We start from the raw sequence: 13,894 nt of genomic DNA, 5'->3' as shown, positions 1-13,894 counted from the left end.
TGTTTCTTGTTCACAAAAGCACTAATCAAAAAATTGCTCCAGGGGCTTGCAACGTAGTACAATATATTACCTTACTGGGAGAATGCAAGTTTCCAGTACAAAGGACTCAACATTTCTTACATACTGCTTGACTAAAATCTTTACAAACATTGACTATATTCTATACAAGAAACATTTAACAAGGGTAAAAGGAGAAACAGAACCGTTAGTCGCCTCTTACGACATGCTGGGTAGCATCGGGTAAATTCTTTCTCGTCCCAACCAATATGGGACTCCCCCTAACCAGCGGGGGGTATGAAACAATGACACATGGCATGAACCATGGACACATTGCAGCATGAAACATGGACAATGGCATGAAACATGGACACATGGCATGAACCATGGACACATTGCAGCATGAAACATGGACACATTGCAGCATGAAACATGGACACATTGCCATGAAACATGGACACATTGCATGACACATAGAAACATGGCATGAAACATTGCATGAAACATTGCATGAAAGATAGAAACATTGCATGAAACATTGCATAAAACACTGCAAGAAACATGAAATACATAGCATAAGACATAGAAACAGCATAAAACACTGCATGAAACATTGCATGAAAAATAGCACACATGTACTGACATACAGCCACATCACACAGAAAGACACAGACAGACAGACCCACAGACAGACAGACCAACAGACAGACAGACAGACATACCCACAGACAGACAGACAGACCCACAGACAGACATACCCACAGACAGACAGACCGACAGACAGACATACCCACAGACAGACCCACAGACAGACAGACCCACAGACAGACAGACCCACAGACAGACAGACCCACAGACAGACCCACAGACAGACAGACAGCGACAGACAGATAGACAGCGACAGACAGACCCACAGACAGACAGACCCACAGACAGACAGCGACAGACAGATAGACAGCAACAGACAGACAGATCGCGATAGACAGACAGACCCACAGACAGACATACAGACAGCCAGCCAGCCAGCCAGCCAGCCAGCCAGCCAGACAGACCTTTTCCAGCTCCTTGATGGTAGAAGTGACTCCTCTCTTCAGACACTTGTAGGCCTCGCTGGTCTGGTCTTTCTCCCGGCACTTCTGACCGTACGTCTTGCTTAGCTGTGGACAGTCAACACAGTCAACACAGTCAACACAGTCAACACGGTCAACACAGTCAACACAGTCAACACAGTCAACACAGTCAACACGGTCAACACAGTCAACACAGTCAACACAGTCAACACAGTCAACACGGTCAACACGGTCAACACAGTCAACACAGTCAACACAGTCAACTCAGTCAACACGGTCAACACAGTCAACACAGTCAACACAGTCAACACAGTCAACACAGTCGACACGGTCGACACGGTCAACACGGTCAACACGGTCAACACGGTCAACACGGTCGACACGGTCGACACAGTCGACACAGTCGACACAGTCAACACAGTCAACACAGTCAACACAGTCAACACGGTCAACACGGTCAACACGGTCAACACGGTCAACACGGTCAACACAGTCAACACAGTCAACACAGTCAACACAGTCGACACAGTCGACACAGTCGACACAGTCGACACAGTCGACACAGTCGACACAGTCAACACAGTCAACACAGTCAACACAGTCAACACAGTCAACACAGTCAACACAGTCAACACGGTCAACACAGTCAACACAGTCAACACAGTCAACACAGTCAACACAGTCAACACAGTCAACACGGTCAACACAGACAACACGGTCACTTCTGACTGTACGTCTTGCTCAGCTGCAGACAGTCAACACGCACACTTGATGTGGTGAAATGGGGAATCTTAACCTTCACCGTGCATCCTGGGTCATCCGGGGCCCACAGCCTCACAAAAGTGTCTGTACAAAACGCCCATGTCAATCCGGATCAGTGACGGACCCGGACATGAACATAACAAAACAAATCCTCCATGTTACGACCCCTCCATATAACGACCGAATGTCAGTCATATTTTCAAAGTGGTTAGACTGTATCTCTCAACTATTGGGAGTTTTGGATTGAGACTTCATGTTATCCTCAAACACCATAGAGCCTTCCTATCGACCCAAAGGATTATCTTTTTAAACAAACAAAATAAACATTGACGCCATTTGAACTACACAGTCCGGATGTTGTGGGTGGTGGACGACCCATACTCTTCAAAGAGGCGGTAAAGAGGTTATCCCTAATTGGATGACGTGGGTCGTATACGACCCTTTACTTTTTTCGCCGAGTCCTTCTATAGAAAGGATGGGTCGTACACGACCTACCAGCTATCCATCTAAGAAGGACATTTCAGTGTTTTATGGACTTTAACATTTTCTACCCCACTTATGTTAACCAAGGTTTTTTTTAGCCGAGACCAGCTGAGCTGCAGCGCCTGTCACTCAGAATTGTGGTAACTGTGTAGTAACTGTGTATCAACATGTTGGAATGCAGGTGTTAGATCGACGTTACAGGAAGCGACTAAAGCTAACAGTCTGAGCGGATATATCTGTACCTGGTCAGATAGAGCCATATGAGTGGGTACGGATATATCTGTACCTGGGAGACAATTATTTAAAAACAGAAAGAAAAGTAGAGCAACGTCCCCCTATCGGGAAGGTCTCAAAATCAGAACCCAAAGAAAGACACGACACAAAAAAAAATTCACTTACTGAAACAGCACTTTTATGAAGAGACGCCTTTTGACTCTGAATCTTCTTCAGACGGTCTTCCATCTGAAAGCACACAGAAAATGACACAAAATAAAGTCATAATCATGCGTGAGGAACTCTACGTTCATGCACATGCATATCATCTTCAGGGGCGGTCTTCCACTGCACTTAACTTATATTCAAAAAGTCATCTTATAGTTATACAAAAGTGTCAGAAGGACAGACACACAGAAAGCTGACTGTAGCCACAAGACAAAGAAGACAGACAGACACACACAAAGCTGACTGTAGCCAGAAGACAAAGAAGACAGACAGACACACACAAAGCTGACTGTAGCCACAAGACAAAGAAGACAGACAGACACACACAAAGCTGACTGTAGCCACAAGACAAAGAAGAAAGACAGACACACACAAAGCTGACTGTAGCCACAAGACAAAGAAGACAGACAGACACACAGAAAGCTGACTGTAGCCACAAGACAAAGAAGAAGGACAGACACACACAAAGCTGACTGTAGCCACAAGACAAAGAAGAAGGACAGACACACACAAAGCTGACTGTAGCCACAAGACAAAGAAGAAAGACAGACACACACAAAGCTGACTGTAGCCACAAGACAAAGAAGAAAGACAGACACACACAAAGCTGACTGTAGCCACAAGACAAAGAAGAAAGACAGATAACTCACGTTGTCCCTCCTGGCAGTGACCTCCCTGCTGAATCGCTTGGTTTCCTCGGCATGCTGGGTAAAAAACATGCCCGCTTCATCGTGTGCCTGTTTGCAGTTCTCCAGCTCTCCGCGCAGTGTGTTCCACGCCACCTCTAGCACCCTGTAACCATGACAACAACATTAGTCACTGTTCTCTGGCAGTGTGTTCCACACCACCTCTAGCACCCTAAAACCATGGCAACAACATTAGTCACTGTTCCCCGCGCAGTGTGTTCCACGCCACCTCTAGCACCCTGTAACCATGACAACAACATTAGTCACTGTTCTCCGCGCAGTGTGTTCCACGCCACCTCTAGCACCCTGTAACCATGACAACAACATTAGTCACTGTTCTCCCCGCAGTGTGTTCCACGCCACCTCTAGCACCCTGTAACCATGACAACAACATTAGTCACTGTTCCCCGCGCAGTGTGTTCCACGCCACCTCTAGCACCCTGTAACCATGACAACAACATTAGTCACTGTTCTCTGCGCAGTGTGTTCCACGCCACCTCTAGCACCCTGTAACCATGACAACAACATTAGTCACTGTTCTCTGCGCAGTGTGTTCCACGCCACCTCTAGCACCCTGTAACCATGACAACAACATTAGTCACTGTTCTCTGCGCAGTGTGTTCCACGCCACCTCTAGCACCCTGTAACCATGACAACAACATTAATTAGTCACTGTTCTCCGCGCAGTGTGTTTAATGCCACCTTTAGTACCCTGAAACCATGGCAACAACATCATAAGATGGGTTGTTGACAGACCAGCTTTTTTGTCGGTCCGAGGGGGAGCATAATTATCCTCTTTTGTTTCATATTTGTTGACCAAGGCCGAAGGCCGCGGTCAATAAATATGAAACAAAAGTTGATATGCCCCCTGAGGCATCACATACACACACACACACACACACACACACACACACACACACACACACACACACACACACACACACACACACACACACACACACACACACACACACACACACACACACACACACACACACACACAGGTGACACTCACCCACAAGGGTTTGACCGTTCCTTCATGTTCTTTGTCAGACTGCCCAGCGCCTTGCCGTAGTCCATCTCGATCTTGGACCTGTCGGCACAACGCACTCGCATGTCACTCTCAACGTCTCTTCCACGTACATGTTACACTAACCATAGAACAACGTCAGTCAGCTGGCACAGCGTATGTCATCGTCGTTTACACCTACAGTGTATGTCATCGTCGTTTACACCTACAGTGTATGTCATCGTGGTTTACACCTACAGTGTATGTCATCGTGGTTTACACCTACAGTGTATGTCATCGTGGTTTACACCTACAGTGTATGTCATCGTGGTTTACACCTACAGTGTATGTCATCGTGGTTTACACCTACAGTGTATGTCATCGTGGTTTACACCTACAGTGTATGTCATCGTGGTTTACACCTACAGTGTATGTCATCGTGGTTTACACCTACAGTGTATGTCATCGTCGTTTACACCTACAGTGTATGTCATCGTGGTTTACACCTACAGTGCTGCCTCCCTTTAACCTTCTTCTTCTTCAGCGTTCCACGGTTGTGTCCCTCATAATGTTAGGCCTGCTGATCGTATCAACTCGCAAGTTCGGCGCAGGTCTTCCACAGTTCCCCAAAGTTTTGTGTCGGGAGTTGTCCTTTCTGGCCAGGCCAGGTGGCGCCGCCATTAATCACCTCCACAAATGTGAGAACATCAGGTCTTAACAAGGAGGGGGTCTTAACAAGGAGGGGGTCTTAACAAGGAGGGGGTCTTAACAAGGAGGGGGTCTTAACAAGGAGGGGGTCTTAACAAGGAGGGGGTCTTAACAAGGAGGGGGTCTTAACAAGGAGGGGGTCTTAACAAGGAGGGGGTCTTAAAATGCAGGTACATTTACAGAGGTTATATGAATCAAATATATAATGTGAAATGCAAGGTCATAAACGGGTGGCGGGTGGAGTCTTTAATTGAGGTGGGGTGGGGGGGGGGGGGGGGGGGACTTCTTAATAGGGTGCGCTCAGGTTCCACTGTAACAACTGAACAATCAATATCTTATTATATAGGGAAGATGGATGCTGAGATGTATGTTCTCCATTGAATGTACCCAAATGACCTATGACCTAGGCATTTTCAGCAGTGTTCAGACATTCTAGGCAGTCCACCGCTTTTGACCTTTTCCCTGCTGTGAAAAAGTGTGGTACACTGGGCACACCCCTTTGACAAAAAACACACACACACACAAACACACACAAACAAACACACACACAAACACACACACAAACACCCTTTAATGCCCTTGTTGATTCTTCTTCTTCTTCTTTGTTCATGGGCTGAAACTCCCACGTTCACTCATGTTTTTGCAAGAGTGGGTTTTTACGTGTATGACGGGTTTACCCCGCCATTCTAGCAGCATACGCCGATTTTGGGGGAAGCATGCTGGGTATTTTCGTGTTTCTATAACCCACCTAACTTAAGGGAGCACAACAAGATAAACTTATAACCTAACTCTGACATGGATTACAGGATCTGTTCCGTGCGCACTTGGTCTTGTGCTTGTGTGTATACACACAAAGGGGGATAAGCCACTATATAGCTATAGCAGGTCTGCACACAAGTTGACCTGGGAGATCTGAAAAATCTCCACCCTTAACCCACCAGGCAGTCGCGGCCGGGATTCGAACTCATGACCTTCCAATCAGGATGCCGATGTCTTACCACTGCGCCACTTGGCCCGTCTTACATCTCACTGATTCAACTGCTACAACAATGTGTATGCAAGTTAGCGTCCCAGCTTAGTGAATTCACGTTTAAACCCTCAAAGCTAGCTACCAACAAGTCGTTAACCTCTTGATACAGTTAGCTGTCGTTAACCTCTTGATACAGTTAGCTGTCGTTAACCTCTTGATACAGTTAGCTGTCGTTAACCTCTTGATACAGTTAGCTGTCGTTAACCTCTTGATACAGTAAGCTATTGTTTCTTATTGTTTCCTCATGAATTTACAGCAAGTTGTCTTGGTCATTTCCCAGAAAATGTTCACTGACAAAGCAATCTTTAGCTGCAGCTGACCTGTGTGTATGTGTGTGTGTGTGTGTGTGTGTGTGTGTGTGTGTGTGTGTGTGTGTGTGCGTGTGTGTGTGTAACAGTCACACAAAATCACTGTCCTAGCTTGTTCCTGATAGTGATAGTGATCTACACATTCAATGACTAACAATAGCTATCTTATGGCCATTCCAGTACACTCTGCACTCAACACACCAATCTGTGACCGATTGTGTTGCTATTGTGTTGCTATTGTGTTGCTATTGTGTTGCTATTGTTTGGGACAGTGGAACCTCCCTTTTAAGACCTCTACAAATCTAAAAAAAAATCAGGTCTCAAAAATGGAGTCTTAAAATGGGGGTATTACGGTATTCACAGAGGTTATGAACAGAAACTCTGAACAATCAGGGTCTAATGGCCCTGTCACACGACCGTTTTAACGCCTGCGTATGCCGACGTATGGGACATTTGAATAAGTATTTGAGTACGTCGAATACGTTATGGGTACGTTTTGTATACGTTAAGAGGACGCTGAAGCACGCTGGCATACGTCGCAGTACGCTGAGCACGCAGCAAAGTTTTGTGCATGCACAAAACTTTGCTGCGTGCTCAGCGTACTACGACGTATGCCAGCGTGCTTCAGCGTCCTCTTAACGTATACAAAACGTACCCATAACGTATTCGACGTACGCCAGCGTACTTATTCAAATACTTATTCAAATGTCCCATACGTCGGCATACACAGGCGTTAAAACGGTCGTGTGACAGGGCCATTACAAGACAGTCTTAAAAGGCGGTTCCACTGTACCCAGGTCGGACCTTGATACTGATATCTTGTCAATTTTCCAGTACTTTCACCAAGACTTCCCAGACCTTGAAAATATCGCTGACAAGAAACTCATTATTGTCCTAGTTCATTGTGTTAAAAGCATTAACGACAGAAGAATCTAGTGTCTCACACACAGCTATACAAATGAAAGTTAAAACTTTTTGAAATCAGGAAATCTTGTTTAGAGGCCACTTAGGGGCCTGAGATTTGTCACGAGGTTTCTCTGATTTTTACTGAGTGCATAATTGAACATCAGGAAATTGTTTCTTTCTTGAGGAAGCCCTGATTTCCTGATGTTAACTTTCATCCACACAGACAGAAATACACACTGTCACACACACACACACACACACACACACACACACACACATCACATCACACACACATCACACACACACACACTGCTCTCTCTCTCTCTCTCTCTCTGTAACTAATACATTGTTTTGCTGAGCAAATGTATTGTTGCAAAGTACGCTTACTTTGCGTTTATCTTTATTGCTTTACACCCAGTTTTGAACACTACCTTATGATCTACAATGCTTCTATATAATGCGCTTCATGTACATAAACTTATATATTCTACCATTAATGATGTTATTATGTAACCTTTTTTTCCCTAGTCATAGTTATAGTAAAATAGTTTAGTCCCTATTTAAGGCGAGGGCCAGATGCAAAAAAGCATATCAAAGCTTATTCTTCTCACCCTCCAACAATAAAGATTGGTCATTGTCTCACACACACACACACACACACACACACACACACACACACACACACACACACACACACACACACACACACACACACACACACACATACCTGGTCCCTATAAATCATATCAAAACTGAACTCAGTGGACTTCAAACCTTTTGCGCAGATATTCCTCACAGTCGTGCAGGAACTTCTTCTGCTCCGAGTTGTGCTTTGACAGTGCATCATAGCCTGCGGTGCTCGTGTACTCTAAACCCTGAAACCACACAAAGCACATGTCTTATAGAGCGATAGTGTACTCTGAACCCTGAAACCATACAAAGCACAATCTTATAGAGCCAGCGTTGCTCGTGTACTCTGAACCCTGAAACCATACAAAGCACATGTTGTCTTATAGACCTAGCGGTGCATGTGTACTCTGAACCCTGAAACTATACAAAGTACATATGTTGTCTTAATATAGCTAGCGGTGCTCGTGTACTCTGAACCCTGAAAGCACACAAAGCACATGTTGTCTTTTAGAGCTTGTATACTCTGAACCCTGAAACCACACAAAGCACATGTTGTCTTATAGTTGTTTATTCCCCCCTCTGCTTCTTTACCTCTGTAAACTTGTAGGGGTAGTTATTTTTCGATAATGACCCAGCAACCAAACAAATAACGACCCAGCAACAGCCTGAATCCTCAATAGTGCAATGGGTTGAGAGGTTGTTCTGTTTCGGAACTACTTTTTGCGACTGAAAAGTTCCGAACGCTCTAATGTACGAAGTATACATCTCTGGAGCAAACAATACAAACATACCGCATTTAAATTAACAACTACAGGCCTGAACACATGAATCTCCATATAAAATCCATGAGTTCGGTTGTTTTCTGAATCTCATCTGCCGGGCTCAAGCCGTTCATCACAAGCAATTTCCCAAGGCAAGTAACTCATACTTTGTCTAGCGACAAGAGTAGTTCCCCTTCTTTTCACTCAGTTCCTTCGACAACAGACTGCAATCCGACTGTCAGTTTTCAACAATATTTCATTTAATAAACAGATCACACGCAACCAAATGCACACATCTCATCAATTTAAACAACATAAAGGGGTTTCATACACTATTTTCCCCAGAAAACTGAACTTCATACAGTTTTTAACGTTGGAACACGGGTGCAAAAGTTCGTCTGCTAGTCCCATTTGACGAAAAAACATTATCCTTAGCGATACCAAAACATATACAGAACACACAATATCTGCCTTTGCCGCCACAGCAGAATAACAGCATATCTGTGTACTTGATTTTAGCCCAAAATAGGAAAACTGACAAGAAGTGTTAACAGAATGGAATGATTTGCACGGAACTATACAACCGCGCATTAATCGATCGCCTGCGCAGGTTGACTGGTTGAGAGAATAGGATTCGATCAAACTTTCGCAAAAAAACTCCTCTTTTCTTTAAATAACTGAAGAAAGGAGGAATAAAGAGGTTACACACCTCGTCTCAGTGATTATAAAAAATAATGGTCTCAGTTCGCGGTCATGAAAAAGCTCGCTAAAGCTCGCATTTTTCATGATCCGCTAACTTCGACCATTATTTTTAATAATCACTGAGACTCGGCGTGTAACCTCTACGTACTCTGAACCCTTAAATCACAGAAAGCACACTATGCCTGGAGTCTAAAGACCAGCAACATTCACCAATGGCAATACAGGATTACCCCCCATTTTAAAACCCTGTGTTATCAGACCCTGTGTTATCAGACCCTGTGTTATCAGACCCTGTGTTATCAGACCCTGTGTTATCAGACCCTGTGTTATCTGACCCTGTGTTATCAGACCCTGTGTTATCAGACCCTGTGTTATCAGACCCTGTGTTATCAGACCCTGTGTTATCTGACCCTGTGTTATCAGACCCTGTGTTATCTGACCCTGTGTTATCAGACCCGGTGTTATCAGACCCGGTGTTATCAGACCCTGTGTTATCAGACCCTGTGTTATCAGACCCTGTGTTATCAGACTTTCTCATCATATTTTCCATAATAATTTACTCCGCATTTTAAGACTCCCTTCTTTTCAAGACCTGTTTTACTGAGGGTTAAATCCAACACCACACAGGTCATGGCAATAATATATTGATTCAAACTGGAATAACTATACAACATACATCAACACAACACAGGTCATGGCAATAATATATTGATTCAAACTGGAATAACTATACAACATACATCAACACAACACAGGTCATGGCAATAATATATTGATTCAAACTGGAATAACTATACAACATACATCAACACAACACAGGTCATGGCAATAATATATTGATTCAAACTGGAATAACTATACAACATACATCAACACAACACAGGTCATGGCAATAATATATTGATTCAAACTGGAATAACTATACAACATACATCAACACAACACAGGTCATGGCAATAATATATTGATTCAAACTTGAATAACTATACAACATACATCAACACAACACAGGTCATGGCAATAATATATTGATTCAAACTGGAATAACTATACAACATACATCAACACAACACAGGTCATGGCAATAATGTATTGATTCAAACTGGAATAACTATACAACATACATCAACACAACACAGGTCATGGCAATAATGTATTGATTCAAACTGGAATAACTATACAACATACATCAACACAACACAGGTCATGGCAATAATATATTTGTTCTGCGCGAACTTAGAATCCGGTTTCATTCTAGAATGGACCGGGTCCAGGTTGGAATTCTAACCCTGCGCAAGTACAGGGGTGCCATTCTAGAATGAAACCCTTGAATAAAGGGGGCCGTAATGTTTGTAGGTAAGACAGAGTTGTCTTCCCTTGAATTATCTCCACCTGCACCTTCCCTTTGATAAAATGGGGCTGATTTGTCTACCCCTGAAAAAAATCCTTTGGCGATCTTGCGATGTCATGTCATGTCAAGAAAGTTGACACTCCTGAGTACGCAATAAACAAAGGCAGACTACCAGGGCGGTATTGTTTGCAGGGCAGTTGTTTTTGTGATGAGAGCCGGTTGCGGCCGCTTGCAATGTCAGCGCTGTCTCCCTCTCGGAAATGTCCGGTTTTTTGACAATGTTTTTGACAGACAGACAGACAGACGGTCAGACCGACTAACCGACAGACAGACCAACAGAAGGACAGAGTGAGTTATAGAGCTGTTGTCACATGTTTAAAAAAAAGTTGACATTATATCTTCACAATTCAGAAGACCAACTTCATGTATATGAATAAGATTAAAAGTTACAAGCGAGATCTGCAAAACACTGTCAGTCCGGAAATTTCCGTTCGTAGCGATCAGTGCTGAGTGTCTCTCAAAATCGTAATCACTTTCAGAACATCACAATCCCAATTCACGATGTCTTTGAGTAAAGTGTAAAAAACCCGAAAAAAACACCCAACCAAACACACAAAAAACAAAAACAAACAGAAAATCCACATTTGTGGCTTTGGCTGTGTGATAGTCTAACTGAAATGACTATTCCAACTTGGACCCATATTCCAACCTTGCGCACGGCCGATTCTAGAATGGACCAGCAACAAGGGTTTCATTCTAGAATGGCACCCCTGTACTTGCGCAGGGTTAGAATTCCAACCTGGACCCGGTCCATTCTAGAATGAAACCGGATTCTAAGTTCGCGCAGAACATATTGATTCAAACTGGAATAACTATACAACAACATACATCAACACAACCATCAGTCGCCCTGTTAGACACAACATTCACTCTCACACTTTCACCTTAATATAATACTAAGAAATAAACCATGACTAGAGTTTAAAAGTTGCCCGCAGGCACTGTCCGTAGCTAGGCACGCACATCATGTACGAGCTGACAGATAGCGTCTGTCGGATGATGTGAGAGTGTGGGTGCGCGCGCGACCACATCTGACGCAACATCCGGGGGAGCGAGCCAGGCTGACGAAAGCAATCGTCTGCTACACACGATGCCACAACCTCTGTGCTGCGCCGATTTAAAAACAGCTTTAATAAAAGCTGAGTCTTTAGGTCTTAACAGGGGGTCCCACTGCAGTCAGACCCCTTGCATGTAAAGGTTGATAGATATCAGGGGCGGACGAGGGGGGGGGGGGGGGGGGGGGTTCTGGGGTTTCCGGAACCCCCAGCCAAAAAATAGGGGGGGGGGGGGGGGTCCGGAAACCGGGGGGCTTCGTGCGTCGGCTCGGCGATCTTCACAATATACTTTTGAACCCCCGCCCCCCCCCCCCCCCCCCCCCCCCCCCATAAAATGAACTGATCCGCCCCTGGATATTAATCAAGCCATTTGGTTTCAATTGATGTACAGTGACTCAGTGTTTGGATGCAAAGGTTGATATAGATATTAAGCCATTTCAGGTTTCAATTGATGTACAGTGACAGTCAGTGTATGCATGCAAAGGTTGATAGATATTAAACCATTTGGTTTCAATCGATGTGCAGTGGTACAGACACCCCGTTAGGACCAACCAAAAGTGTCCCTACAGTGCAAGTGGCAGTGTCCTGACAGCTATAAGTGGCAGTGTCCTGACAGCTATAAGTGGCAGTGTCCTGACAGCTATAAGTGGCAGTGTCATGACAGCTATAAGTGGCAGTGTCATGACAGCTATAAGTGGCAGTGTCATGACAGCTATAAGTGGCAGTGGCATGACAGCTATAAGTGGCAGTGTCATGACAGCTATAAGTGACAGTGTCATGACAGCTATAAGTGGCAGTGTCATGACAGCTATAAGTGGCAGTGTCATGACAGCTATAAGTGGCAGTGTCATGACAGCTATAAGTGGCAGTGTCATGACAGCTATAAGTGGTAGTGTCATTACAGCTATAAGTGGCAGTGTCATGACAGCTATAAGTGGCAGTGTCATGACAGCTATAAGTGGTAGTGTCATTACAGCTATAAGTGGCAGTGTCATGACAGCTATAAGTGGCAGTGTCATGACAGCTATAGGTATATTAAGGTCTGGATAATACAGAAAGGGACCACAGAAAGGGTACAAAAGAAAAGCGGCTGCTTTGGTTGACATAACAAAGATATGCAGTAGCAATTTGCAAGGGCAGTGTGTGTTTGGCGTTGCAATTCAAGGTGTGGTTTATTGCGGAGTTGCCCGAGTTGCCCACAATAGTTGAATTAAAGGAGACCCTAAATCAGCCATTTTGTATCACGCTGTGGCGGCAAAGTTGTACAGCGCTTTTCTCCATGTCCTTATTACCGTCAATTCCATTGAACTAAATTGAAAAGGTTTAAAGTGCGTCCTACAAAAAAGACCTGCAGGATATCAATGATTGCGAAAGCTCGCTGATCGTTCTAACCAGGATTTCCTTAGTTAAAGTACAAATCCCGGCTAGCTCTCACCTCAAAACTGAGTGACTGACTGAATAAAAAACAAGTCGCGTAAGGCGAAAATACAATATTTAGTCAAGTAGCTGTCGAACTCACAGAATGAAACTGAACGCAATGCCATTTTACTCGTAGCATCGTCAGGCCACCGCTCATGGCAAAGGCAGTGAAATTGACAAGAAGAGCGGGGTAGTAGTTGCGCTAAGAAGGATAGCACGCTTTTCTGTACCTCTCTTTGTTTTAACTTTCTGAGCGTGTTTTTAATCCAAACATATCATATCTATATGTTTTTGGAATCAGGAACCGACAAGGAATAAGATGAAAGTGTTTTTAAATTGATTTGGACAATTTAATTTTGATAATAATTTTTATATATTTAATTTTCAGAGCTTGTTTTTAATCCGAATATAACATATTTATATGTTTTTGGAATCAGCAAATGATGGAGAATAAGATAAACGTAAATTTGGATCGTTTTATAAATCTTTATTTTTTTTTACAATTTTCCGATTTTT

At 43.9% G+C, this 13,894-nt stretch overlaps 1 protein-coding gene across 1 annotated transcript in view; it reads right to left on the bottom strand.

Moving 5' to 3' along the window:
* Positions 1–13,894, bottom strand: part of LOC138950294 (proline-serine-threonine phosphatase-interacting protein 2-like) — a gene marked incomplete at its 3' end in the record, with an annotated part of 56,370 nt that overhangs the window by 15,474 nt on the left and 27,002 nt on the right. The window contains 5 exon segments of the mRNA XM_070322041.1: positions 1,050–1,154; positions 2,712–2,774; positions 3,404–3,545; positions 4,455–4,532; positions 8,175–8,275. Of these exon segments, the coding sequence (XP_070178142.1) occupies positions 1,050–1,154; positions 2,712–2,774; positions 3,404–3,545; positions 4,455–4,532; positions 8,175–8,275 (489 nt within the window).

Source organism: Littorina saxatilis, linkage group LG16, assembly GCF_037325665.1.
Source record: "Littorina saxatilis isolate snail1 linkage group LG16, US_GU_Lsax_2.0, whole genome shotgun sequence".
In the NCBI taxonomy this organism is placed as follows: Eukaryota; Metazoa; Mollusca; class Gastropoda; order Littorinimorpha; family Littorinidae; genus Littorina; species Littorina saxatilis.
Note: the sequence above shows the minus strand (reverse complement) of the source record. Positions and strands in the feature narration are given on the sequence as shown.